Source organism: Octopus sinensis, linkage group LG2, assembly GCF_006345805.1.
Source record: "Octopus sinensis linkage group LG2, ASM634580v1, whole genome shotgun sequence".
Lineage (NCBI taxonomy): Eukaryota > Metazoa > Mollusca > Cephalopoda > Octopoda > Octopodidae > Octopus > Octopus sinensis.
Genome location: NC_042998.1, coordinates 58062015 through 58088618, shown reverse-complemented (window position 1 = coordinate 58088618; position 26604 = coordinate 58062015). Strand labels below are relative to the sequence as shown.

The 26604-nt window shown below is 34.7% G+C and overlaps 1 protein-coding gene across 5 annotated transcripts in view; it reads right to left on the bottom strand.

Moving 5' to 3' along the window:
* LOC115224721 (1-phosphatidylinositol 4,5-bisphosphate phosphodiesterase epsilon-1) overlaps positions 1 to 26604 on the bottom strand; it is a 1072053-nt gene that overhangs the window by 575697 nt on the left and 469752 nt on the right. For all 5 annotated transcript variants that reach the window (XM_036513495.1, XM_036513498.1, XM_036513507.1 and 2 more), the window contains exon 3: positions 22452 to 22642. In XM_036513495.1, the coding sequence (XP_036369388.1) occupies positions 22452 to 22642 (191 nt within the window). The remainder of the gene's footprint in view (positions 1 to 22451; positions 22643 to 26604) is intronic.

Genomic DNA, 26604 nt, shown 5'->3' with positions numbered 1-26604 from the left:
ACAAGACTTTGGTCGGCCCGAGGCTATAGTAGAAGACACCTGCTCAAGGTGCCACGCAGTGGGACTGAACCTGGAACCATCTGGTTGTTAAGCAAGCTGCTTACCACACAGCCACTCCTGCGCCTATTCTGGAGTCATTGTTACAGTGTGATGCGTGCTTTGCAATGCACGAAACAATTATATAATTGCTAGTATTTCATCCTTGAACTAGACTGTGAGGCGGCTTTGCGCCTCTCTGAGATGAAATATCTCTGGAATTTTCTAAAATGGATTTTTTGTAAGCTCTATATAGATCTGCTCCCTGATAGTTACAAAAAAAAGCTTTAGTTTGATGAGCAAGCACCTTGGAAAAACGCATACCGTTAGTAAAATGTTTTTTCTCTTCGTACTGCGAAATTTGCCGTTTATACAGGATATAGCAGCATCAGTGACTTTGATGCAACTCCAACTCACTTTAATGTTGTATCTATTGTAAACTTTAAGATAATTGTGATCTACAGGAAAAAAAAATATTTATTCAGTTCAGGAAAATTCTGTCAATATTGAAATGAATATTTAAACTATGTGGACAATATTGGAATGAATATTTAAACGATGAACAGCATATTGCATTTTCTACTTTTCTATTTTGCGTTTATAAGTATTAGTTTAGCTTTATATTGAATTTAGTATGTCTTAATGTGCTATTGTAATAATAAGCGGCATGGTTTAAAGAATACTTGCCAGTAGATAAGCAGGATATACGTATAGTTATATTTTTGAGTTTCTAGGAATTATTGGGTGACAGTTAAAGTTAATGTCAATGTAATACGGTCAGGTTTACTAAGAGGTAGAAACAGAACTCTGCATAGAGGAATCTCTTCCGGAGCCTATGATGTACACTTCTATCAATTCACAAACGCCAGCCTCATCATACGATCCCATTGCTACGTCAGTTTCTAATCATTACATTTAACATGAAAAGAATTATTGTAAAATAGCAAATAATTCCTGACACAACATATCTAATACTTATTTCTTTACTACCCACAAGGGGCTAAACATAGAGTGGACAAACAAGGATAGACAAAGGGATTAAGTCGGTTACATCAACCCCAGTGAGTAACTGGTATTTAATTCATCGACTCCGAAAGGATGAAAGGCAAAGTCGACCTCGGCGGAATTTGAACTCAGAACGTAGCGGCAGACGAAATACCTCTAAGTATTTCGGCCGGCGTGCTAACATTTCTGCTAGCTCGCCGCAACATATCTAATACTATTAATGTAAATAACTGGAATAAAGCTCTACCGAATTCTAAAGCTTTTTCACGAATAGAGATAATATGCTACGGAAACCATACAAGAACTGCTCGATATTCTGCATTTTACAACGGTAACTGACACCTCAGCAAGATACAAATGGGTTCCAGATTCTTACTAAATCTCACATATAACTTTTAGTTCACACATCCAAACTAAAAAGGAAAATGTCATCCAAGAACAGACATAACTTCACTCAGCAACTCACAACTTCTAGCTCGTGAATGCGATACATGCCTGCCTCCTATACTTTCTATTGCTACCACCATATTGTTTACGTTTTTCTGATATTACACACAGTGCAACTCTAGTGTAAAAGCCTTTTACGGCAACCCTGTCGTGTTTCTCGCTCCAAACTCTGAAATAAGAACTCATAATCAATCATCCAAGCTCCCAAGCCTCTAGAAGTTCTCATATGCTACAATATAAAGAAACAATAAGTATGACGTTACTATAGCTATAATTTCATAAATCATAACCTGGAAAGAAAATTGATTACTTTTATAAAACAAAAAGAAAAAAATGAAGCTTTTTTCTTCCTTTTACAACTTTAAGTACAATGCTGCAAATATTCAATGTCAAGTTTTACAAAAGCAAGGCAATCATAGTCCTCTTACATACTATGCACCTACTTCTCAAAACTGATATATTTTCAGCTGATCAACAGTGTACTCAATATAAGAGCTATGAAAGAAAACTAAAGAAAACTGTAACTTTTTCAACGATATAGTACACTCTCTTTCTCACAGAGCAGCGGAAACATATTCGTGGATATAAAACAAATTATTAATTGTAATACCATATAACGAATTTTCTTGAAAATATAATAATGAAGGTTTTTGTAATGCATATTCTGTATGATGTCTCTGAGTATATGTATGAACTTGATGTATAAATCTTTTCCTCTCTTTCTCTCTGCGTATATATGTATGGATGTATGTGTGTATATACATATATATATATATATATATATATATATATATATATAATATATATATATATATATATATATATATATGTATATATGTATGTATGTATGTAATAAAGTGAGTTTTATTGATAAGTGATAATCAATAAGAAATCATGTTGTTAGAAACCTTTGGGGAACTTCACAATTTACAAAGATGTTTTGAAGTAGAAGAGAATGAAGAATGCTAAAGTTTCTGGTAAAGAATAATGATATGGAAGAAAAGACGGCAAAAAGCAAAACGACGACGACGACAAAGAAGAAGAAGAAGAAGAAGAAGAAGAGAAGAAGAAGAAGAAGAAGAAGAAGAAGAAGAAGAAGAAGAAGAATGCGATGTAAAGGAGAGTGAACGGGTAGAAATTGGGGATACAAAATGTCTGAGAAGAACGAAGGAAATGGAAGAACGCGCACGAAGATAATGCGATAACGAAAATTTGCAAAACGAAGACCGTGATAAGGAGGAAGAGGAAGAACCAAATGGCAAATAAAGAGCAAAGGCGATTAGCCGTTCAATGACCAATCTTACCCACCTGTAGAGCAGCAGGGAGAATGTTAAACTGAATACAGAATACTTCGTGACTAGATTATTATCTATAATATTCTTCTATACTTTCTTACGTTTCTGTCTGTTTTGTCCGTGTGTTACGCTTACGGTAAGGGAGGTAATCACCCGAATGGAGAAATACATTTATAAATGGAGAAAGGGAAAATAAGAGAAAGAGAGAGAGAGTGGGGGGACAGACAGACAGACAGACAGACAGACAGACAGACAAAGACAGAGGAAGGGTGGAGGTCTAAATCATTCTGCATTTTTGTGTTAAATCGTAGGCACAGTGAGTGATTTAGTGAAATAATGTGAAGATGTAGAAGTTTATGCATCAGTAGGTAGTTAAAGGTGAAATAATCTTAGCAGATAGCTGTGGTAATACACTTTTATCTTTTGCACATTCCAGACCAAAGTCTGTGGCCATGCTGGAGTATTGTCAGTATCCATTTTTTATATATTTTTGGCTCCAATTCTTCTAAGTATTATGAGAGTAGGTTGATACAGAAAGAATTATAGATATGAAAGTTGATTAGATAGATGGATAGATAGATAGAGAGAGAGAGAGAGAGACAGACAGACAAAGACAAAGAAAGAAAGAGAGAGAAACATACAGACAGACAGACAGACAGACAGACAGATAGATTGATAGATAGATAGATAGATAGATAGATATATATAGAGAGAGATAAATAGATAGATAGATAGATAGATAGATAGATAGATAGATAGATAGATAGATAGATAGATAGATAGACAGACAGATAGATAGATAGAGAGAGAGAGATAGATAGATAGATAGATAGTTATGTAGGTGAGTTTACAAAAATATCAACAGATATGCAGATTGAGAGATAAACTAATTGTTATGCAAATAGATATGAATAGAAACGAAATGAGAAGAAATGAAAATAAATACAATTGGTAAATAACTTGGACTGAGCCTTGTTGGTAGTTGGAAAGCAGAAAATGTAGTTTTTACATAGATACGCTCGCGAGTACACACATACATGCATAAGTTTTATGCTTTTTTTCGGATTTTATTTTTGACAAGGGCCTGTCAGTGCTATCACCTACAATTGCTTTCGGAGTAAGTGAGAGAAAGCGAGACAAAGTTTAGTAAGGAAGAGAAGAGAGGGTGAAAACTCATTAAGGGGAGAAAACCGCTTCAGGCTTTGCCCTTAAGCTATAAAATTAATCACATTTGTCAAACATATATAGAAAAGGTTGATAAGCAATACCTTCTAAGTTCATTCTGATTAGATTTAAAAGCAAAATTTTTGAAATTCCTAACTTAATATTTAATATGTTACTATTTTCAGACATGTTAAGTTACACCGTGGAATTTCCACGGGTCCCGTAAGGAGTAGTATTATGTTGAAAGCATCCAAAAGGTAACGGATACTTTATCGCAAAGGCACCCAATTGTGACTTTCGCTCACGATAAATCAAAATGATCTGAAAGTTCATACCTCAGTTGATGTTTATGCCACTCTGTGATTCAGTTTTATGCAATAGTTCCTATGTTACATTTGCATAGGATGACAAAATATTTTAAAGCTTTTATTAAAATTCTACCGTATTTGTCATTGTTGTTGCTGTTGTGCCCCAGGACAGCAATGATGGAATATGTGATCAAAGACTTTCTATCCACGATAATTCCATTTTCTTTTTCATTTAGGCATAGAATAATTAAGACAACGGTATTTGAGGCATCATATTTTCTTTCTTTTATGACAGTCGGATTGCTGACATAAATTTAACTACTGATTTAGTAAGTCGAGTCCCCACTCAGAAACCCTCTCGTTATCTGATTTTTCAAATTAAGCAAACATAGCTACCTAACTGAAAGACAGTTTTATTCTTATGACTATAAAACCAAACAGGCTGAGATTAGATGTTTGGGAAATAGTGTCGCGTTATTGTCCATTCCATGCTTTGGCTATGAATTTATCAGAGTAGGAGAAAAATGTTCTATTCGACCCAATACAAAGTGCTGAATCCTTTGAAATTAATGAGTGGATAAAAATTCAATGCCCGGATTTCCAAATAGATCAGTTATATTAAGAAGCAGGAAAGAAGGAACATGTTGGCCGAGGTGGTTGTGTAATGCAGCTTCCTGGATTCGAGAACCATCGGCCGCTGAAAAGACAGAGAGAAGTACTAACTCTGTGAGCTAGTTATTACAGTGCGTTTGTGAATAAGACTTCTGGATAAGATCTAAGAAGTTTCACGTCAGTAACAAGAACATAGATTCTGATATTTTATATTGGTTGCTTCGCCCTAAAACATAAATGAATTAATTTCGTTTTCACTAAACCAATCAAATGAGATGTGTATGGGAGTAAAGTATTGGGGCACTTAGGAGTTTAATTCACTAACACATGGGATATATTAACACCACACTGCCATCCTTTTGTACATTCAGACAATATTAATTTAGATTTCTAAGAGAAATTTGGGGAGAGTAGGAAGTAGTGGGGTCATAGATCAGTAATGTCCCCAGCACTTCAATGGAATTTAATTTGTCCATCATATCTACCCAGATGTTTCGTTTGTAGACCTTAAAATTAATTTAACTCCGTAGAAGTTTGAACTCATGAAGGAACACGGTAGAACATCAAAAAGTAATTTGCTTGCTGCTTAACCGACTCTGCTATCCTCATCCCTTGACTCATCAATAAAGGTGGTTACTGTTTTATAAGAGAGTTGCTGTTTCATAGAAACACACTAGCTGTCGTTCAGTAAGAGGGACAACATGTGTGTGTATTTAATTATTATAAACTTGTAAGGTTTCATAAAAGTCCATTTTCGACACGTAAAACGTAATTTTTTGGGGAGCATTAATTAAAGCTAGGCATGCTTCTTCATAAAATAGCCTTAATTTTTGCATGACATTTCATAAATTTTGCTGACCTCAATTACACTTAATCAAATAATGCCATATTTTAGGAGCTACGTTTAGCTTTATATAGTATAGCTCTAATTATATGGCTAAAGGTTACCTCCCTTCCAAGGGTACATGTATTTACAAAACAAAATATGATGTCCCATAAATTTATTTCCGATCGATAATACACAGTTGTACATGTGAAATGATTTCATCCTCATTTGTTTGAAAAAAATCTATGCGTTTTGATGTATTTTGAGAAGTATGTGTGTTGTGTGGGGAGGTGTTTTCTATTTACACAAAAGGGTAAGGAATGAGATTGAAAAGGAAATCGAATGTAATCAGATAAAAATATTATGAACCAAATATAGATTATAATTTTGGCCATAACTTTTAGGGGTGAAGGTGTTAGTCAATTGCATCGCCTCCAGTGCTCAATAACAGCCGACCTCGATGGAATTTGATCTAAGGAACTTAAAGACCTACAAATGGTATAAAAAAAGTAAAGAAAAGAAAAGAAAGGATGGCCAAAAAACGAAAATGAAAAATAGGCCAGAGCAGATGACAGTCATCAGCGTAAACATACACGTACACACATACACACACATATCTGTGTGTGCACGTGTGTGTGTGTGTGTGTGTGTGTGCATGTGTGTGTGTGTTTGTAAATATATATCCAAAAACGTTAGATGTATCCAGCATGTTGCCATTTAGAATTTTTTTTACGGGAGCAAAGAATTAGCTTCGAAAGAAGATATGAGTACTTAGAACTATTTTCTAAAGAAAGATAAGTTTCATCATTCTAATGTTAATTAAAATGAATGGCAGAATGAACACATCGGTTAATAAAATAAATAAATATATGAATAATGAATAAAGCATATGATGAGTTGTGAAGGGAGAGACATAAAGGGAAAACAATATAAGGTTTAATATCAAAAGGAAGTTCAGAGACAGAAAGGTGAGCTTGAATTGTTGGAATTTCACGCGCTGCTTATTTTGAGAGTTGGCAACCTTTTTGTTTTAAACAAAACCATTGATATAGCATCCGCATTCACCCATACTTCTTTTATCTGAATAATCATAAACACATTCATCTATATATATATATATATATATAAAGATGAGAATGTGTGTCTGTGTGAATCACTAAAACTTGAGACTACACAACCAATTTCATTCAAATTTTACACATGCCTTACTTAGGGTCCATGTAGTGTCATGGGCAAAACATGTTTAACTTCTTGCCTAGTGCGAGCCCACAGCAATATCATAGCTTCTCTACTAATTCAGTATTACGTGTCAAAAGTGAAACCAAAACAGCTCTCTATTGTAATGTCAAATTCTTTCACTTTAATACTTTCACTTTAATACTGAAACTATTAAAGTGAAACTATTATATAAGAGGGATGAACTGTAAGTGGACTTCCATTACGCTAGAAGAAGATTCACTATGGTCTTACCACTTACAAAGGAATGGCAGGACCATAGCGGATCTTCTTCTAGCATAATGTCCACTTACAGGTCATCCCTCTTATATGTATGCAATATATGTTTTCTGAAATTTCAGACTTTTCAATATGCTACACCATATTTTTCACCCTTATTATCTTGAATTAAAATTTACACGAATATATATAGATGTATAAATAAACAAGTATATATATTATATATATATATATATATATATATATATATATTATATATATATATATAGATGTATATGTATACATGTATGTGTATAGATGTATTTTTATAGATATGGATGTCCATGTAATATGTACACATATATATACACATATATACATGCATACATATATACACCCATACACACACACACTCACACGCACACATAGGTGCAGGTGGGGCAGTGTGGTAACAAACTTAGTTCCAAAACACCTGGTCCTCGGTTCAGTTCCACTGTGTGTTGACTTGGCATGTGTCTTCTGCTATAGCCTCAGACCAACCAAAGCCTTGTCAGTGGAGTTTGTAGATAGAAACTGAAAGAAATCAATCGTATATATATATATATATATATATATATATATATATATATATATATATTATATATATATATAACAGTTTGTTTTGACATACACTTAGATTGTGATTTCTGCAATGTGGTGCATAAATTGGCATCTTTGCCTCCACTGATTCAGTTGCAAAGTGTTGAGTAAAGTTATTTGATTGCAGACCTCCTTTCAGTCTTTTTATTATAACTATGTCACACACATAGTCCCCACATGGCAACATTGATTTCAAGGCCTTCCCAGATAAGTGACTGGTTATTCAAAGACATTTATAGATTGTAAATTTATTCTGTCCAGTTACGTATCAGTATAGTGGTCATTTGCAAACTCCAGAGGTGACACCTTCATTTCTCCTTAGCCCTCACGTCACACAGTTGTTAATGTTTATTTCAGTTGGGTCACGCCCTTCTAATTGCTATAGATTCGTAATGCATCTTATGGCTGTGCCTGTCACCTGGATGGTGAGGAATCCTACATCGGGTGTGGTAACGACTAGAGTAGGGTAGCTGACTACTTATTGTGATCATTCGTCTTTTGGTTTCCTGTAGCTTTGCACTCTTTTACAAACCCAGTGAACATATATTTCCTATTTCAAAGAAATTCAAACAATAGATATACGATTCAAGTTAAAAAGATTCTCAGCAATTCAACTTCTCTGAGTTGACATGAAGACACCCGCCCCCAATAGGGGCCTTAACTCTCACATGACCTCCATTTTTCAGGAGTAAAATCCTGTTAACATGTTCTATAACACTGGAGGTTTGGAATATGCGCATAAAAATCAGTGGTATGGGATACATGTGGCACGATTACAATTTTTTAGGGTGTGTAAAGGGAAAAATAACCTTCAACTGCAATTTTGATGAAATTCGAAACATAGGTATTCCAGTTCATTACAGAAAATATAACAGAAAAGTCTAATTCTTCAATTGCATGTGACACAGGCAACACCGGGTATCTCTGCTAGTACATTTATATACGTGCGTTAGTAAGTATATTCATATGCATACGTTCATACATACCCGCGTTCGGGCGCTAAAACCACATATATATGTATGAGGGGTTGCTGAAAAGTTTCTGACTTTGGGTATAAGAAGATACAGAAGAATCAACTAATTTTCATTTTAATCAACAGGAGTGGCTGTGTGGTAAGTAGTTTGCTTACCAACCACATGGTTCCGAGTTCAGTCCCACTGCGTGGCACCTTGGGCAAGCGTCTCCTGCTATAGCCTCGGGCCGACCAAAGCCTTGTGAGTGGATTTAGTAGACGGAAACTGAAAGAAGCCCGGCATATATGTATATATATATATATGTGCGTGTGTGTTTGTGTGTCAGTGTTTGTCCCTCTAGTATTGCTTGACAACCGATGCTGGTGTGATTATGTCCCCGTCACTTAGCGTTTCGGCAAAAGAGACCGATAGAATAAGTCATGGGGTGGAGGTGCTCGATTAAAGGTGGTGCTCCAGGATGGCCGCAGTCAAATGACTGAAACGAGTAAAAGAGTAAAGAGTAAAAGAGTATCTTCCTCTTTCTCATTCACACACTTGCTACAGTGGCCCTTCAGTATTTTTAAAGCTCTTAAAAGAATTCTGAAGTTTGGGCCTCCATCTAGGCCTTTGGCGATACCCTTAAAGCCAGGAATTTTTCGGCACCTTCTCGAATGCAGGCGCGCGCAAACACACACGTACACCCACACACACACATGTTTGCACGCGTACGTTAGCTTTTGCTTTTGTACTACAAATATTCAGTTATATTCATTTTGGTTTCGCAATAATACAAAGTTATTTTATAGCTCTTAAGTAATTGCTGTCCAACTTTATGAGTTTTAATTTTACTAAGTTAATCAACAATATTTTCAATATTACAGAATAATGTGGGCGCAAGTAAAGCTATGTAATTAAGAAGCTCGCTTCGCAACAACGTGGTTTTGAGGTCAGTCCAACTGATCTATTGGGCAAGTCTTTCTTACTATAGCCCTGGGGCGACCAAAGCTTTGTGGGTGAATTTAGTTGACGTATATCTTAAAGAACTCCATCATGCGTGTGTGCGCGCGCGCGCGCGTGTCTGTGTGTGTGTGTGTGTGTGTGTGTGTGTGTGTGTGTGTGTGAGTGTACGTGTTCGTCCGTGTTTGTCTCCATCACTTGACACTCGCTGGTTTGTTTATGTATCTATAATCTAGCAGTTCAACAGAAAACACTGACTGAGTAAGTACTAGCCTTGAAATATATATATATATATATATATATAAGTACGGAAATCGATTTTTTCGACTAAAACTCACCAAGGCAATGATCCAGCATATCCGCACTTTAATGTCTGAAACAAATAGAAGCTAAAAGATAAGAGTAAGCTATGCAGTTCGTTCTGCGATATAATTCACCTGACCTAAAATATAGGATGTTTAAAGTAAAGACCTGCACAGCTAATATTACAGTATTATAATCGATATTGAAGGGATGCTACATACAAAGTGCATTAGACCATATGTAAATTAGATGTAAATGAGATAACATCCCCTTGGACACAGGTTGTGTATCTTTTTCAATTATCTGTTGAATTTTAATTAATTTTACCTAATCTATATTCGGTTGTTGTCTCCCTTTCCACTGTTGGCCTGAATTAATCATTTAGTTATTTTGCTTTCCCCACATTACGAGGTGTGATTTTAATGAATTCGAATTTCTACTTCATTGAATTTATGTACGTTCGTATCAAGTTTAGAATGAGCTTTTTTCCTTTGCATTAAAATAGCATTTATAAACGGTTACACCTCCCATAAACGCATTACGTTTTCTACACTTGTTGAGCAGACAATTAATACATATGCAAAAGTAGAGTAATAATCATATCATTAATGTTCCTGTTGATCTTTAACTCTAGGAAAGCTCTGAAAGCCCAATGACTTTCCAGTTATGTTCATCCGACTGTATTTCAAACAGTACAACCTTCATTTATATGATGGTAGGGTTTGGCTTGAACGACATGCGAATGTTATTTCTAACAAATTAAGCAAGCATAAAAAAGTTCCTATGAAATTGAGTCAATCGTATATTGTTGCCTAAGAGGATGTAACATTGACAATGGAAGATTAAGTAATATATATTTTATCACTGATGATTTTATGAGAAATCTGTTATTCTCAATGTCTCTATCCTCATAGTTGTGGATAGATAACATATGGTAAATACACGTTACTAATGCAAACAAGAGAAATGCTGTACAATTTTACGCATATCATGTTTGTTAAATAGTTAATCTCATATAGTGCTACTCAGTTATAACAAAATCCGTCAGATATTCGTTTTCTATTTCTTTGGGTTCGACTGCATCGATGTAAAGTACCTAAACTGTAGCCCGGTTCCATTTCTAGTCTTGATACTTTGAAGTGGGCCATGTGTATATATTTATGTATAAGTTATCCAAATGGACTGCAACTACATGCTGATATAATAGTAGTATTAATATCGTAGTATTAACCTATCATTAATTACGTTCTTTTCGACTACAACAAGGTGTTGGCAATATCGTTGAAGTGTCAGTGTGTTTCTTGCTATATAATCAGAGTTTCGAATGCGAAAACCAACAGTATTCATAAAATGTGCTCAAACAATTGGAGACAGAATGTTGTTAGTTATCTTATATATTCAGTATGAACTTCTGAAAAAAAGGTTACTGTAGAGAAGTATTTAAGTAGGCAGTCCAGAGGTTTCTGAGAAATAGCGCTTTAAAATAATTCTTAATACGAGGTCTGATGAATGCAAAGCATTAGATGTGATCAGATGCCGGAAGAGTAGTGATAAGGCTATTCACTATCGTCACCGTATATCCTAAAGTGGTTTTCTCCTCTGCAACGTTGTATAGATTTCAGATACACAAATACGTTTAATACGAGATATATTGATGTGGACTCCGTTTGATCATATTAACGTAACTGAGACAGCAATCTCTTCGTACCAGAGCAAGCCACAATAATTTTTCTCCTGAGGGAATATAACCAGAGTCATCTGCAATAGTTGTAGTTTCTAATTTAAGATGATCACTTGAGATATATTCGGTTTTGATTAAAAAGAGCAAAATTACATATTTCTATGCTTTTAAGATCACTTTACTTCTGAAGCTATTTAAGGCAAGGGATTGAAAGAATCGGTGGAGCGTCGACCAAATATCTCTGCAGTAATTAGTTACGGCCATTTACATTCAGAGTTCAAATCCCACTAAGGTCAACTTTTCTTTTAACTTTCCCGTGTTTTATAAAATAAAGTACTGATATGGAAGGCTAATGAAATCCACGGGCGCATTGCCATTTTCTAGAATGATAGAAAAAGAAAAAAAAATACTGAAGTCGAATCAATATTGTTATAAAGCATCACAAATATGAATGGAATTGTAATTAATATTCTGAACGTTAAGGTCAGAAAACTATCCCCTGAGTTTTGTGAAAACTAGTGAAGGCTTTTGTATGGTACAGGTATAAAAGAATAAGGGTTGATGTGAATTCCTTCATTATTCTGCTACATTCTTTAGAGATGGAGCTGAATTCAATATTGCTTTCCAATGTTGGCACGAGGCCAACAGTTTCAGAGAAGAAGGCTAGTCAATTACATCGACCCCAGATAAAGACGGACGAAATGCCACTAAGCATTTTCCCCGGCGTACTAACAATTCCGTCAGTTCACTGCTTTAGAGATTAATTCACTATCACACGAACTATTAAAGGGGCTAGCTGGCGGAATCATTAGCACGCCGGAAAAAAATTTACCGAGTTCAAATTTCGCCGAGGTCGACTTTGCCTTTCATCATTTCGGGGGTTGATAAAATAAATACCAGTTAAAACTGAGGTCGATGTAAGTGACTCACCCCTCCCCCAAAATCGCTGGCCTTGTAGCAAAATTTGAAACCAGTATTACACGAACTATTCATAAGCAACTGTGTTCTACTAACCACTTAACCTGTTATCAACCAATGATGTTGCCGTTGGTCTTTATTTCCAGATTTGTTCCTATTGAATGTTTAAAGGTGTTTCAGGCGCGACCATCACGTTTCTTTTTTATTCTATTTTCATAAAATATATATAGGACGACGTAATTCAACGGTTCTTTCCTTTCATATGACGGTGCTGTAAAATTTAGGGACATTTTGATTGCTTCTTCAAGTAGATGCCACTTGTTCGCTTGTAACAATCAATGATTTGTAGGAAATTACAATATATTTCTGCTGGTGAGGATTTTTTTTGTTTGATACATAGCGCAGCGCGGATGACCTGTTGTGACTAATTAGTTGCTTGAGCTCGTCATACTGAATTCTTCTCTGTTTTATTAAATTCTTATGAATTTCCGTAGCTATCCAAGCCAGATTTCGAGAACCAATTGTCTATCGAGGTAATTTAACGACTCAACGTGATATTCCAATAATGAAGACATTAAAATTTCTAAACTGAAGACATCATGGAGCAGCTGTTTCATATGTAATTATAATAAAAATAATAAAATATCATTTAATGAATTTAGTAACTGCGTGTTACTAATTTATAATTAATTTGTTAACTGATATATTAGGAGATGATTACTTGCTTTCCTTGAAATGAGTGTGTTTCCTCTGAAAGACTGCTTTAAATGTCTTATATCCGCTGTGTTTATATTAAGTACTGATAACGGGATTCTAAATTTCAAAATCTGAATGTCATCACATTGATGAAAACCAAAAATTTCTACTTGGAAATAGAAATTAATTAGTTTTATATTCCACTTGGTTTGTCATTGTTTTATATTTTATTTATTCTTTTCTTTTATTTTGTTCGCTAATTTTCAGTTTGATTTTGATTTCTTTTGTATTGATTGAAAGTTACATTAATTACTCTGCTTGTAGCAATTGAAAGAGAACTATTAGAATTTTAGTGAAAGCTCTTCTGAAGACATGCTGACATGAGGACCGGTAACGAATACAAATAAGGGTTAAGGGAATTTGGTATCTCTGAAATGTCAGAGGATCTGATGTGGGAGTAGCAATTAAAAAAAAATAATAAATTAAAAATTATGGATCTTAAAATTGCATTGCGTCATGTAAATGTGTCTCTGCCTTACACTGTAGTCTGGATACCATGAAAGAATGATGACGACGGCGAGCATTATAATTGCCGCAGCACGGATGAGTAATCACAGTTTCAATCGGAAGCCTCTTCCAAAACAAAAAAAAAAAGCTCTGGCTGATTCTAAAGCTCGTATCCGTCGTTCTACCTGATGAATGGGAACAACGAATTACATTTGTTTCAAACTTGCCAACGTCCACATGGTTTGTGATTCATGGAAATTCGATGAGGTGGCGGACAGTAATGCATTAGTGTGTGTGTGTTCGTGCGCGCACACACAATCTGACACACATACGCACATGCACATTCGATACACGCCATCTTTCGGGAAGGACACTGATGCAATACTACTTACCAATGAACTTCATTACTATACCTCATACTACATTACCACCGATAAAGCCCAATCGCACCGTTCAACCAGAAAATATGTCATCCCCCTGCGGTGGATTTAACGAACACAGCAGTTACTCTTTACTCATCTTCCCTGTAAATAGTGGGGTAGCTAGAGTGTGTGCCACTCGGGGAAGCTCTTCAGTTTACTACATGTCCCATGTTAATAAGACTATGCAGGCTTAAGCAGCAGACCCACAGCGCCGCTCCCATAAAAAACTGTTGCTGCTCTGTCTCTATGCGCCTCGTGAGGCTTAGCCGATTATAGACCCATCAAAATTATAGCCTAATAAAACCAGGTGTGTCTTATACAACAGTTAATACGCATATACCATGCACTGCTTCATCTTTAGTGCAGACGAATAGCAGCTTTGAACAAACCAGTGAAATAGAACAGAACAGATGGTAACATCTACAAAATGAAAAATATAAGAAAATGAGAAGCAACAAATTCGTTTAAATTACTAATAAATAGGACGGTGGAACAAATCGAAAAAAAAGAAGTCACCAGAGGGTATCAAATTAATAAATAAACGCGTGAATAAATTCTGAATTATGTTACTAACCAAAAATATAATTATGAACCATCTGACCTCAATTTATGCGGTCAGTAACAACAGCAAGAACAATCTGATATTAAACGACACTATTCAGCTACAGTAGCAGTCGAAGTCTAATAATAGTCTGACCTATGACACTAGCGCAGTAATCAAAGAACGTCGCTATTAAACATATACTTGCGATAGAGACAAGCAGCTTACGCAACATACTTGCGATAGACACAAGCATCTTACTCACTCTCTTACAAAACTATACCAATATGAATTTCACTGAGTAGGAGTATCTTCGGTCGTTCAGCTTTGCTTTCTTGTTTGTGATACGGACGTTTCAACGTATCGTACTCAAGAATAGGTTGTCTCATATGAAATGTAATCTATAAATGGATTTTTAATGAGTTTCCATGTATATGCTTGTGTTTACTCTTAACTCTTTTTCTAGACAATACTATTATTTAAAATTGCTACCCGCAGCTCTTAAGACAATGTTGCCAACTGAACAATATCGAATGATTTTCTTGTACGGATACAAGTTGGAGCCGCGTGGAGCTTAGGTGTTTCGCTCATAAGAACCCACATCGCCCAGTCTGAGATTCGAACCCACGATCCCTCGACCGCGAGTCCGCTGCTCTAACTACTAGGCCATGTGTCTCCACTGCTCTAACTACTAGGTCATGTGCCTCCACACATACACACACACACACACTCTCTCTCTCTCTCTCACATACACGCATATATACTGTTGTGCCTGAGGAGAGTCATTTTCTTTTTGTGCCTTATAATGTAACACACTCATATAAAGAATCTTGCAAACCAAATCCAAAAACGAAATATATATATATATATATATATATATATATATATATATATATATATATATATATATATACATATACAGAATAATACTTATCACACACCACACACACAGAAACAAACACACACACACACATACACACACACACACACATATATATATATGAGTGGCTGTCTGGTAAGTAGCTTGCTTACGAACCACATGATTGGTTCCAGGTTCAGTCCCACTGCGTGGCACTTTGGGCAAGTGTCTTCTACTATAACCTCGGGCCGACCAAAACCTTGTGAGTGGATTTGGAAGATGGAAACTGAAAGAAGTTTACGAAAATAAACAAAAGACGAAGGCAGGTGGAGTACAAACAAACAAATGTATTAGTATGGCGCTCAGGAATAGAAATAGAACAAGTCTTTTACGTTTGGAGCCTACGCTCTTCGACAGAAAGATACACAGAAAAGAAACAAGGAGAGAAAAAAATGCGTGTAGGAGCTAACGGTCCATTATGGTGTTCTGACTTCAGGAAGAAGTCATATATATATATATATATATATGTATATATAATAAAATATTAGGGAATAAATCCAAACTTGCAGGGAAAAATCAGATTTAGGATTGAATCCAATTTTATAGTAGAATATTATATTATATTAAATTAGAGATATTGGCTTAAGTTTTTCATTGTATGATTTGCCTAATAGTGGTTTTATCTCTAATTTAATATAATATATATATATATATATATATATATATATATATATATATATATATATATATATATATATCAGACGGTAGAAATGCTACAGGTACAAATATTCTAGAACATGAGTTACCAAAAGTTAGCTGACTTTTTAGCGAACTTTCAGTCATCTACACATATAATCATTCTACCTGCGTCATCCTGCCATCCCCTACACTATTATTTAACCTTTTAATTTACTAGAGTTTACTATTTCTTAAAGCAGCATACTATGTACCACTCCTGTGGAAGCTCACATAATGTATTGGCTTCCCCATTATTCGTCATCTCTGCATTGCCCTGTAAAATCCACTGAATACATACGTCTCATTTTTGCTAATCAAACTTTCAATGTTACATCATTTCTGATTAGTCGCCTCCCGTCATTTCTTTATACTTACGTGTTGTGCTGCTGCGCATTCCAGTCCTTCCGCGAGGTACTACATTTATAACTACTCGACACTTTTCCAAATCCTAAATCCTCTCTAACAACAATCTTCCGGGACTCTCCACTACCAACTTCTCTCCACACATTGATTTTTAGAAATATGAGCTGCACAGGGCTTATGTCAACCTTATCAATCACAGAGGAACTCCTATTGTTATAGACTTCTTCGTACACCATATTGGATATACAACTATGATTATAGCCATATATAATCCCTAAAATGTGGCGATCAAAATATTTATGCCACGCTTGTTGCAGACAGCTGAAATCTATATTTATATGAAAATGTTTAGTAGTCCACCTTTTTTGGTTGATTCTTATTAACGACCAAGAAAAAGTAGCTAAGTCATAAGATTTGTAAGGCTTTAAGGAAGCGAACTAGTGAGCCAGACGTTCATTCTAGTTGATGGATGTCTTGATTATCTTCTTGAAAGACACACAGGAAATTGCACCAGATATAGATTCAATATTCTTTGACTGGAGTGAAAAAGATGTTTGCTGAAAATGGGAGGTTGTCAGAGATCCAATAAATGTTTATAACAGTATCGGAAGTGTTAACTTTCTTGAAGTACTTTTTACAAAACTAAATAAGAATGATTGAGTACCATGATGCAATGCGCAGAATAAATAATATAATGTAACTGCGTAACTACGAAGTGGTTAAGGCATTTTTTTTTCTTTTAGAAAGGCTCTAGGGAAGGAAACAGTTCATTTGGAAAAAGGATTATTATTGAATATCGGCAAATGAATTGATTTTTCAAGAAGAATTAGAAAAAAAATCTATAATAATTTACTCCCATTATCACTATTTGTATTTGCATCAAAATGTTATTGTACAGAAGCAAATTAACTTCGCTTTGGTGCAATCATCTTCGTCATTTTGTTGATTTTATAAATAATATAGCTCAGTAATTTATAAACACAAGTTGCATAATTTCTTTTTACATACATCTAGATAATCACTAGCACTCGTGAAGCGATGCAGACAATTTCAGAATGGGCAAGCTTTCATTTTTTGTGAATGTATCGATAATAATAATAATAATAATAATAATAATAATAATAATAATAATGATAATGATCATAATAACAACAACAACAACAACAATATCGATGAAGATGATGATGATGATGATGATGATGATGATGATGATGAATATTTTTTTTCCTTTTTATACGAATAATAATGATACTCCTCAATGAAGTCTTTCATAAGATAGCATCAATACATACTTATCTCATGTTTACGATTAATTTTCTACTCAGCTGTTATATTGTAGTTATCAAACAGCTTTTCTTCTCTTCATAATTATTTATATTGACGAGACACAAAGGAAATTAATGTGTAGAGTAATATGTATAGTCTATCGAACCATTCACAGAATTTTTGTGGCATTAATTCTATTGACTGAGAATATGAGTGGCTTCGTTAACCGCGACGAATTTGATCGCAGAAGAGTCTGGCAGGTTGGCCCTAAAATGGCACACCCATGATTCACAATATTTAAGCCGTGACTATTTCATTATTTTCAGACATTGTATATATGTTGACCAATGGTTTCATTTTATTTCAGATAGTAGCATATGATTTGAGCTCCTACTTCTAGCAAACCATGTGCCTATTGACAAGCAACTACTGTTCGATAGTGTGTCGGATCTATCACTTTCACTGATACATTCTTTAAATGCCAATAACTAGCTAGGTTTAAGGCGGCGAGCAGACAGAATTTTCAGCACGACGGGAAAAATACTTAGCGGCGTTTCATCCGTCCTTACGTTCTGAGTTCAAATTCCGCCTTTCATCCATTCGAAGTCGATAAAAATAAGTACCAGTTGAGCACTGAGAGCAATGTAATTGATTAAACTTCTCCTCCGAAATTGCTGGCTTTATGCCAAAATTTGGAACCAGTAACTAGCAGAAGCACCTGGGTGACATAATCAAGAGTAGAGACATAAACCTTCAAATCACAATCCTCCGTAACCAACTAGCTTAACTGGTACTTACTGTTTTCAATTTGGCTTCGATAAAAAAAGTGAAATCGACTTGGGTGAGATTTGAAACACTGAATGTAAAGAGGCAAAATTAAGTAATAATTACTGCAAGATATTCTATCGTTCCTGCCTTCCAAGGCCGTTCTAATATCTAGTAAAGAAAGTCTATTCGTGCTCACTCGAATCTGCTAGAAAAGATAGTCAAACCTCTCAACGTTCTTACTAAACGTCTTACTAAAACAAAAGAAACATAAGGTAACACAGTCCTACACAACGAAAACAATAGAATGGGAAGGCCTTAATCCTAAGTCTACTCAACCACCTAATGCAGTATTTTGTCTCATTATGTCGACTCTAAATAGTAATACACTTACTTTTACAACTCAACGCCCACCTACGTTTCTCTTCAATATTAAACTAATGATAGTTTCTTGACTACATAGAAAACATAACGGAACCAACATATTACGTTATGCAATGAACAATAATCCATTAGTAAGTGAAATTATAGTTACGTAAGTGACGGTGAGATTAGTGTGCTTAAATAATGCCGAGATGTCTCACAGCGAATGCAAGACTAAGTAAGTATTATAACAAAGCAAAATTCTTAGTTGCGACATTTGTCTAACAAAATCGGTTAATGGTTTCCTAAATAGAAATTATTCCGTTAACTTTTATTCAATCTACAAAAATAATCTTGTACTGATATGGTATGAAAAATAATGTATTTTATTTGATTTCCTTTGATCCCGAAATCTACTACGGTCTCCAAAGATTCTAGCTATTTCTATCACACTGTTTTTCGTATTTCTTCTGTTAAAACTCAACTGATTGGTTGAGACAGTTGATACTTCTCACTCACAATGTCTTCATCGTATTATTGTAGCAAAATAAACTCTCGTTTTACATACCATACAACCATCTCGGATGTCAATTTTAATCATTGAAGTGCTTTGAAAGAATCGTGACATTTTGTTTGCAATGTAAGACCAAAGACTAAGTTGTGCTCATTGTTACTATTTAGATACATGCCAGCACTGACAGAGTCGACCTATGATCGGAGATATTCAAGAAATACTATCATTTTAAGCAAAGTGTATTATAGACTGCAGTTGTCAGTGTCTTCTTATTTACTTGAGATAGCGTGCTTTTCCCCTTTACCTTTTTTTTGGTGGGGGGGATTCTATTAGATTTACACTAAAAAGTGTAAAACAGCTTTGTCAAATAGTTGTTTGAAATTACCTATTTGGGAATTCCATTAATAGCAAGAGTATTAAAATTCAGTTTTGTTTTTGTTAAACGACACTTAATTCTGTGGCAACTTGCTCTGGTTTTCAGTGACACGAAAGCAGCAGTCACGTCCTCGGAGTGAATTAGAAGAGGAATTTTCTATTAGGTACAAGGTTACGCTGAGTTGGCTATTTCCTTGGTCTTGAAATAACCAGATAAAAAGAACAGCGAAGTGCAGATTGCCTGTCTTCAGCCCTGAAGAGGTGTTTATGTTGTATGAACAGATACACACACACATAATAGTTATAGATAGAGATATAGGTAGATAAATATAAAAACAGATAGACTGACACACAGATGGATGGATGGATGGTTGGAATAGAATGGAATGGAGTAAACAGATGGATGGATGGATGGATGTGTCAGTGTCTGTTCAACAGAGTCTGTATGTGTAAAACAATGCTGCAATTTGTGTCAAAGAAAACTTAGCGATTCGATAAGTTGAGATTGATTGCTGAAAGAATTATTGGAGTTGATATGATCGACTGAAAATCTGCAAAAGAGGTACTCAATATAGCCACAGCCAAATGACTACATGTGAGAGAGTAAACTTATGAAAGACTTATTAAATACAAGAAGCCTACTGTAGTCAGAGGAATTATTAAAATGATGTTAATGATTATATTTTTTAATTGCATTTTTAAACATTTATGCATTAGGAATGTTAATACTAACTTACCCTTACCGATAGTTTCTCCTACGTTTTGTTGTTTCGGAATTATCCAATATTTAATCAAACCGTGCTTAATTAAGAAATTAATTCCACCATGCTTTTACTGCCGCCTACAATTGAGTTATATGATTTGTAATATCAAATTACAGCTGATGCAATAATTAAGATTGAAATAGCTTAGCCACGACGCGACGTTCTGCTGGATAGAAGATGCGAATGTGCAACAGCATTCAACGGGTTGACAAATAATCCATCGTGTAGGCTATTCTTTTCGCTGGAACAGCTTCAAGTAATTGTAACTATAAGTTTAAGTCAATGAATGAGGCTTTTAGTCTCTGCTCAGAGTGCGATAAAATTGCTTAGATGAGGAAGAATTCTAAAGTGTGATGTTCATGTCTTTATTTTTCTAAAGGCATTAGCTGTTTAAGACATAAAACTACTTTCCTCAGTAGCTGTGACTCATTGAAATAACCATTTTAAAGGTTTTAAGTTGCTAAACATTCACACTTTCAGCAAAGATGTGGTGAATGTGATTAAGCTTTCGTCATCAGCTATAATCGCAAACAAGAACGATGCAGTGACAAATGAAGACAAAGTAATTGTGTTTAATGAAATTATTACATATTACACTGGAACGAGCTACTTTATTGGTGCATTTTCTGAAAAGGACATTAAGCCAATGCTATTTGTATCAGCATTTAGTGGGAATGGTAATTGAGTGGGGCATTCTCCCGTTTTGCACTTTAATATTTGGTAAGAGATGAACCATTATTGTCATCCATAAAATGTGACTGAGATAGACAATAACTAGCAGTCCATTATTTCAAAAGCTTGTTAAAAGCATTTCATATAACCTATACTGTTTAACAGCGACTTCATATGTAAGAAACAGAAGCGAAGTGTCTTTCAGTCCGTACTATACCTATTTCTTTATTACCCACAAGGGGCTAAACACAGAGGGGACAAACAAGGACAGACATGGGTATTAAGTCGATTACATCGACTCCAGTGCGTAACTGGTACTTAATTTATCGACCCCGAAAGGATGAAAGCCAAAGTTGGCCTCGGCGGAATTTGAACTTAACGGCAGACGAAATACGGCTACGCATTTCGCCCGGCGTGCTAACGTTTCTGCCAACTCGCCGCCTATACCGTCTTAAAGAGTGACTACCACAGGAAGATTATGTTGTACAAGAGACACAGAGTCTTAATTAAAAATTGATGGTCCCGGTTGTGAAGCCGTTATTTTAGGTCTGCTAGATTAAGGCTGATCTGGATTCAGACAACAAAAGGTACAAAAACACTAAAAAAAAAAAGAAAATGAAAACCTTTGGACCCTCCTCATATATATGATGGCTTCTGTGCCAGTATGAAATTGTTACTTTCCTTGAATATAACAAATGTCCTGTATTACATGTTTAGTTTCGGTTTTTATTTGTCGATAAGGTGATTATCGATTGATTTCTATGAAGTGGAACAAATGATAAAAGTCTTGATGAAATGCACTTTAGTATTGTTCAGGACATTACGTTTAGAAGTAAAACCATCTCGTAGAGGACATTACTGTCTTTGATATGGCTGTGATCGATAACTATTAGTTGCAATAATTTACTGAGACAATTCAATCGTATACGCTCCTTTAGAAATCAATAATCATTAATAAAAGTATAAATAAGACTTCAAAAAAACGTTAAAACATTAGAAATATGTTTCAAATATTAAAGTTAACTGACCCGTATAATTTGGTTGAACAATTCATTGATAGCCTTTTCGACTCCTGAACATTCTATCTGGTCGACAATCCCTATGACAGTCTTCAGGTATGATCCGAGTCCATCCAAAAGAGCTGAAAGACATTCTGGATTGCAGGCTAACTTTTTCAGAGCACCCAACGACCTTTCAGTATCTTCGCAAGCTGTTTTATCTGAAGAAGAAGACATTAAAATGTAAGATGTTATTTCAGAATTTAAAAATATAATTTAATAAATATCGAAGCTTCTTTTTACCTGTAAAATAGTTTCGTAATTTGTGCCCGGATTTCGATTTTGTAAATATATGATATAACTATAAACTTGATTTTATGAACGATCTTTATACAAACACATGAAACTGTAGATATGTATATATATATGTGTTTTTAAGTACCAAGGAGTATACATTCAGTAGTCTTGCGTCGTTAGCTAGTTCTTCTGTCAAAAAATCTTTTTTGTATTCCTCCGACTTTTATTTCTTACTCCTACAATTAATTGACACCATCATTTACGTAATATACTCTTGTATCTCATGTAACATTGTCATTAATAGATTCCGGCATTAGTAAACCTCACCGGTTTCGGCGAGTAAAGGATGTAGTCAACCCCAATATATAACTGATACAAATATTTTTCGGGAATATGAAAGGGAAAGTCAAACCTGGTTGTATTTGAACCACAAGTTACAAAAATGACACTAAATACAGTAATTTTACCTTTTTGCGTACCACATTCTACCAGAACAGATTGCTATTAAAATTGGAAGAATGCCATTTTGAGAAGAGGTGTATACTGACACAAAAAGACCGTATATGGTCTGCGATACATTAAGATTAATGTCTTCGCCAGTGAAAGAGGCAACAATGAACAGTACAATGTTCTTATCCACTAAATAAGTAATGTTTTATTCAAGCAGTCAAAATTACAGTGCATCATATGAATTTCGCTCTATGTTTCAAGAGGAAAATCGTACAAATACTAGAGGAATGTTAGTTCATCAAACCATAAACAACAACCGACACCAAAGTTTTACTACAAACTATAAATAAGTAAAGCTAACCCACTAGTACAACAAACAATAAAGTAATGGATATAACATGTTGATATATCTGGTACAAAAACTGTAAACAATTATTCAGAACATATTGATATAACAAACTACAAACAACCACCAATAACATGTTGATACAGTAAGCAATAAAATGACTGAATCATTTGACGGAATAACAGATAATATATTGTAAAACGGCTTTATAGAAATATGAGTGGGAATTTGGTGTATATTTACGAAGGCCGTATATAAAGATAGTAATTGTATCGCACACGAAACTAGTAGTATTATATATACCACATCGTAGATAAGTCAACAACATTTCAGATTAGATAACATTCGGTGAGCTTTGTAATGGAGCATGAAGTTGATCAGAGCTGAAATTATTTATGGTTCAGAAGAGATTTGTCTCTGATATGCCTACTTTACAATTTCAGAGATTGTCAGCAAGTATCAGCAGATAAGTGGCCGTGTCCTGGATATTTCTACTGATAATTTTGAACTTGGTATTCTGAGCAAGTAAAGAATTTCAAGAAGCTGCACTCCTGGAGGAAAAGATTGAGCACTGAGTTTTACGTGATGTTTGGGGAAGATACACAATGGAAAAGGCATGGATTGGAGAGAAATCAAGAGCGAGAGAGAAAACGCAGTATGTGTGGAGTCCATTGGGTGTAGCGTGTTGTTAATGTCTCTTTGCCAATCGATCGAATAACCATCGTTTGGTTGTTATAACTCTGTGTGTAAGAACAATGTAGCAAATATGTCATCAGTACTACCTAGAATTCATAACACTTGTGAAAGTTTTAGTTATGCTATTTAGGTATAATAAGTGAGTAATGATAAACTATTTTTCGTACAAGTAGTTACGGTCCTAAGATGATACTGCGAGTGGGTGTTGAAAAGTTCCCGGCTTTAGGGCTATATCGAAAAGCCTGATTGGAAACCCAAACTTACGAGCTCTTTTACAGGGCTTAGAAAAACTGAAGGACCGTTGCAATAAGTGTGTGAATCTTTTGAGATTTTGTAATAGGTCTGGTGGTTCGCAGGTTCAAAGAGGCTCTACGTCTTGTTAACTAACTGAAAGTACTGGGAACTTCGGACAGCACGAAAAAATAAAGTGGGTGCTCTTGCCTAGGTACTGGTTAAACTTAGGTACTGGTTAAATAATAAAGTATTTGCCCTTTTAGATAGTTGTAAGAGAGTGTTAATAGGTATATGCATTACAGTTTTCTGTGATGATGACTTAAAAACGGTTCAGATATTATAGATATTTCGCAAGAGTCGAACAACAACTGCCAGCTGGAGAAATATGGAGACTAGTATCCAGCGAAGAATATTTGGCTTGTGTTTAATTTATTCTCAGCATGAAAAGTACTAGATCATAAAGATACTAATGTAAAGCGAGGACAAATACTATTTGCTGTCCATTTTAGTATAATATAAATGCGGAATCTGCTATAACGGAACTAAGTGGTCAGCCCTTTCATTCTTGTGTGAAGTCGTACTAATTTTGATGTTTGCTTGAAATTATAAAACTGTGGGCTTGAGAAATATTCATAAAAGCTATAACAAACAGAATATTTTACTGTAAATATCATACAGATGACTATAATATTGTTTCTTTCAAGTAAGATACGAAAATTTAATTCTCTCAAAACAAGCCATTTTTAATGCTATTTTTCAAAGAAATGTAGCATTAAGAATCTATCGATGAAATGTCTTATTGATGTAAAACATTATCGATATACTTTTGCCAACATCTGTTACCAATTTCTTCTCACATAAACATGGTAACTGGAATTTGTAGGGCAGGGTAGAGATATAGTATATAACATTAACGTCTTTGTTAAATGTTTAATAATCGACATAGATATGTAAATGAAGGGAAATTGATACAGCAAGGAATATTGGTTCAGAACAAGCCATATTGGTTTGCAATTTCGCTTTCCTATATCTAGCCTCTCGTAAACTACCCAAATATGACAGTAGAATTCTTAACAGTAAACATTTCTCATTTGCATTAAGTCGGGCTATCTCTAACTTTTTTCCAAAGTTGTACTTCAAATATATTCATAGAAACATACACATACATACATACACACATACATACATACATACCTACGTACGTACATACATACAAACATATATACATACCTACATACATAAATACATACATACGTACATACATACACACATACATACATACATACATACATACATACATACATACATACATACATACATACATACATACATTCTCCTTACACCCACTGACAGCATGCATAAGCATTCAAATATTTCTAAGACTTCAGATATAGCAGGAAGTATTTCATCAGCTATTTTAAAATATGCTAAACATCAACAAGCTTCGGTTTAAGAGAGGGTAATGAACTCCCACACTGTCACCATTATCAGATGGCTTTTGATCTTATTTACACATTGCTACACTCAATTCAGGGTGGCCATCAAAAAGGTCAGAATTATAAAATCTCTAATAACACACGTGATAAATAACGTCCTACGCCAGAAATGTATGATTGTCACATCCTTTTTTTTAAAGAAAGCACATTTTCTTTAAGGCAGCACGCGTTCATACCACAGGGAACTGAAGTTGTAGTCATTCGTATTTCAACCATTCAGTTTATCGTTTGATTCAAGAGATATTAATTTCATCATTAATTTGTTTTTTCTTACTAAGAAATTAATTCTCTATCAGTAAATATGTTTCTTATTGATATGAAATAATTATACGTTAAATCCATAGAGATGGGTAGAAAGATAGATAGACAGACAAGTAGATAGACAGACAGAAATATAGACATACAAATAGATAGGTAGTTAGATAGGTAATTATATATATATATATATATATATATATATATATATATATATATATATATATATATATAGATAGATAGATAGATAGATAGATAGATAGATAGATAGATAGATAGATAGAGCTGTAGATGGATAAATCGATAGATAGAGAGATAGAGAGATAGATAAGTTTCTTTATTGGCCACACAGGGCTGCACACAGATGGGACAAGTTACAAGGTAGAGCTTTTCTTTTGGGGGATGAAGA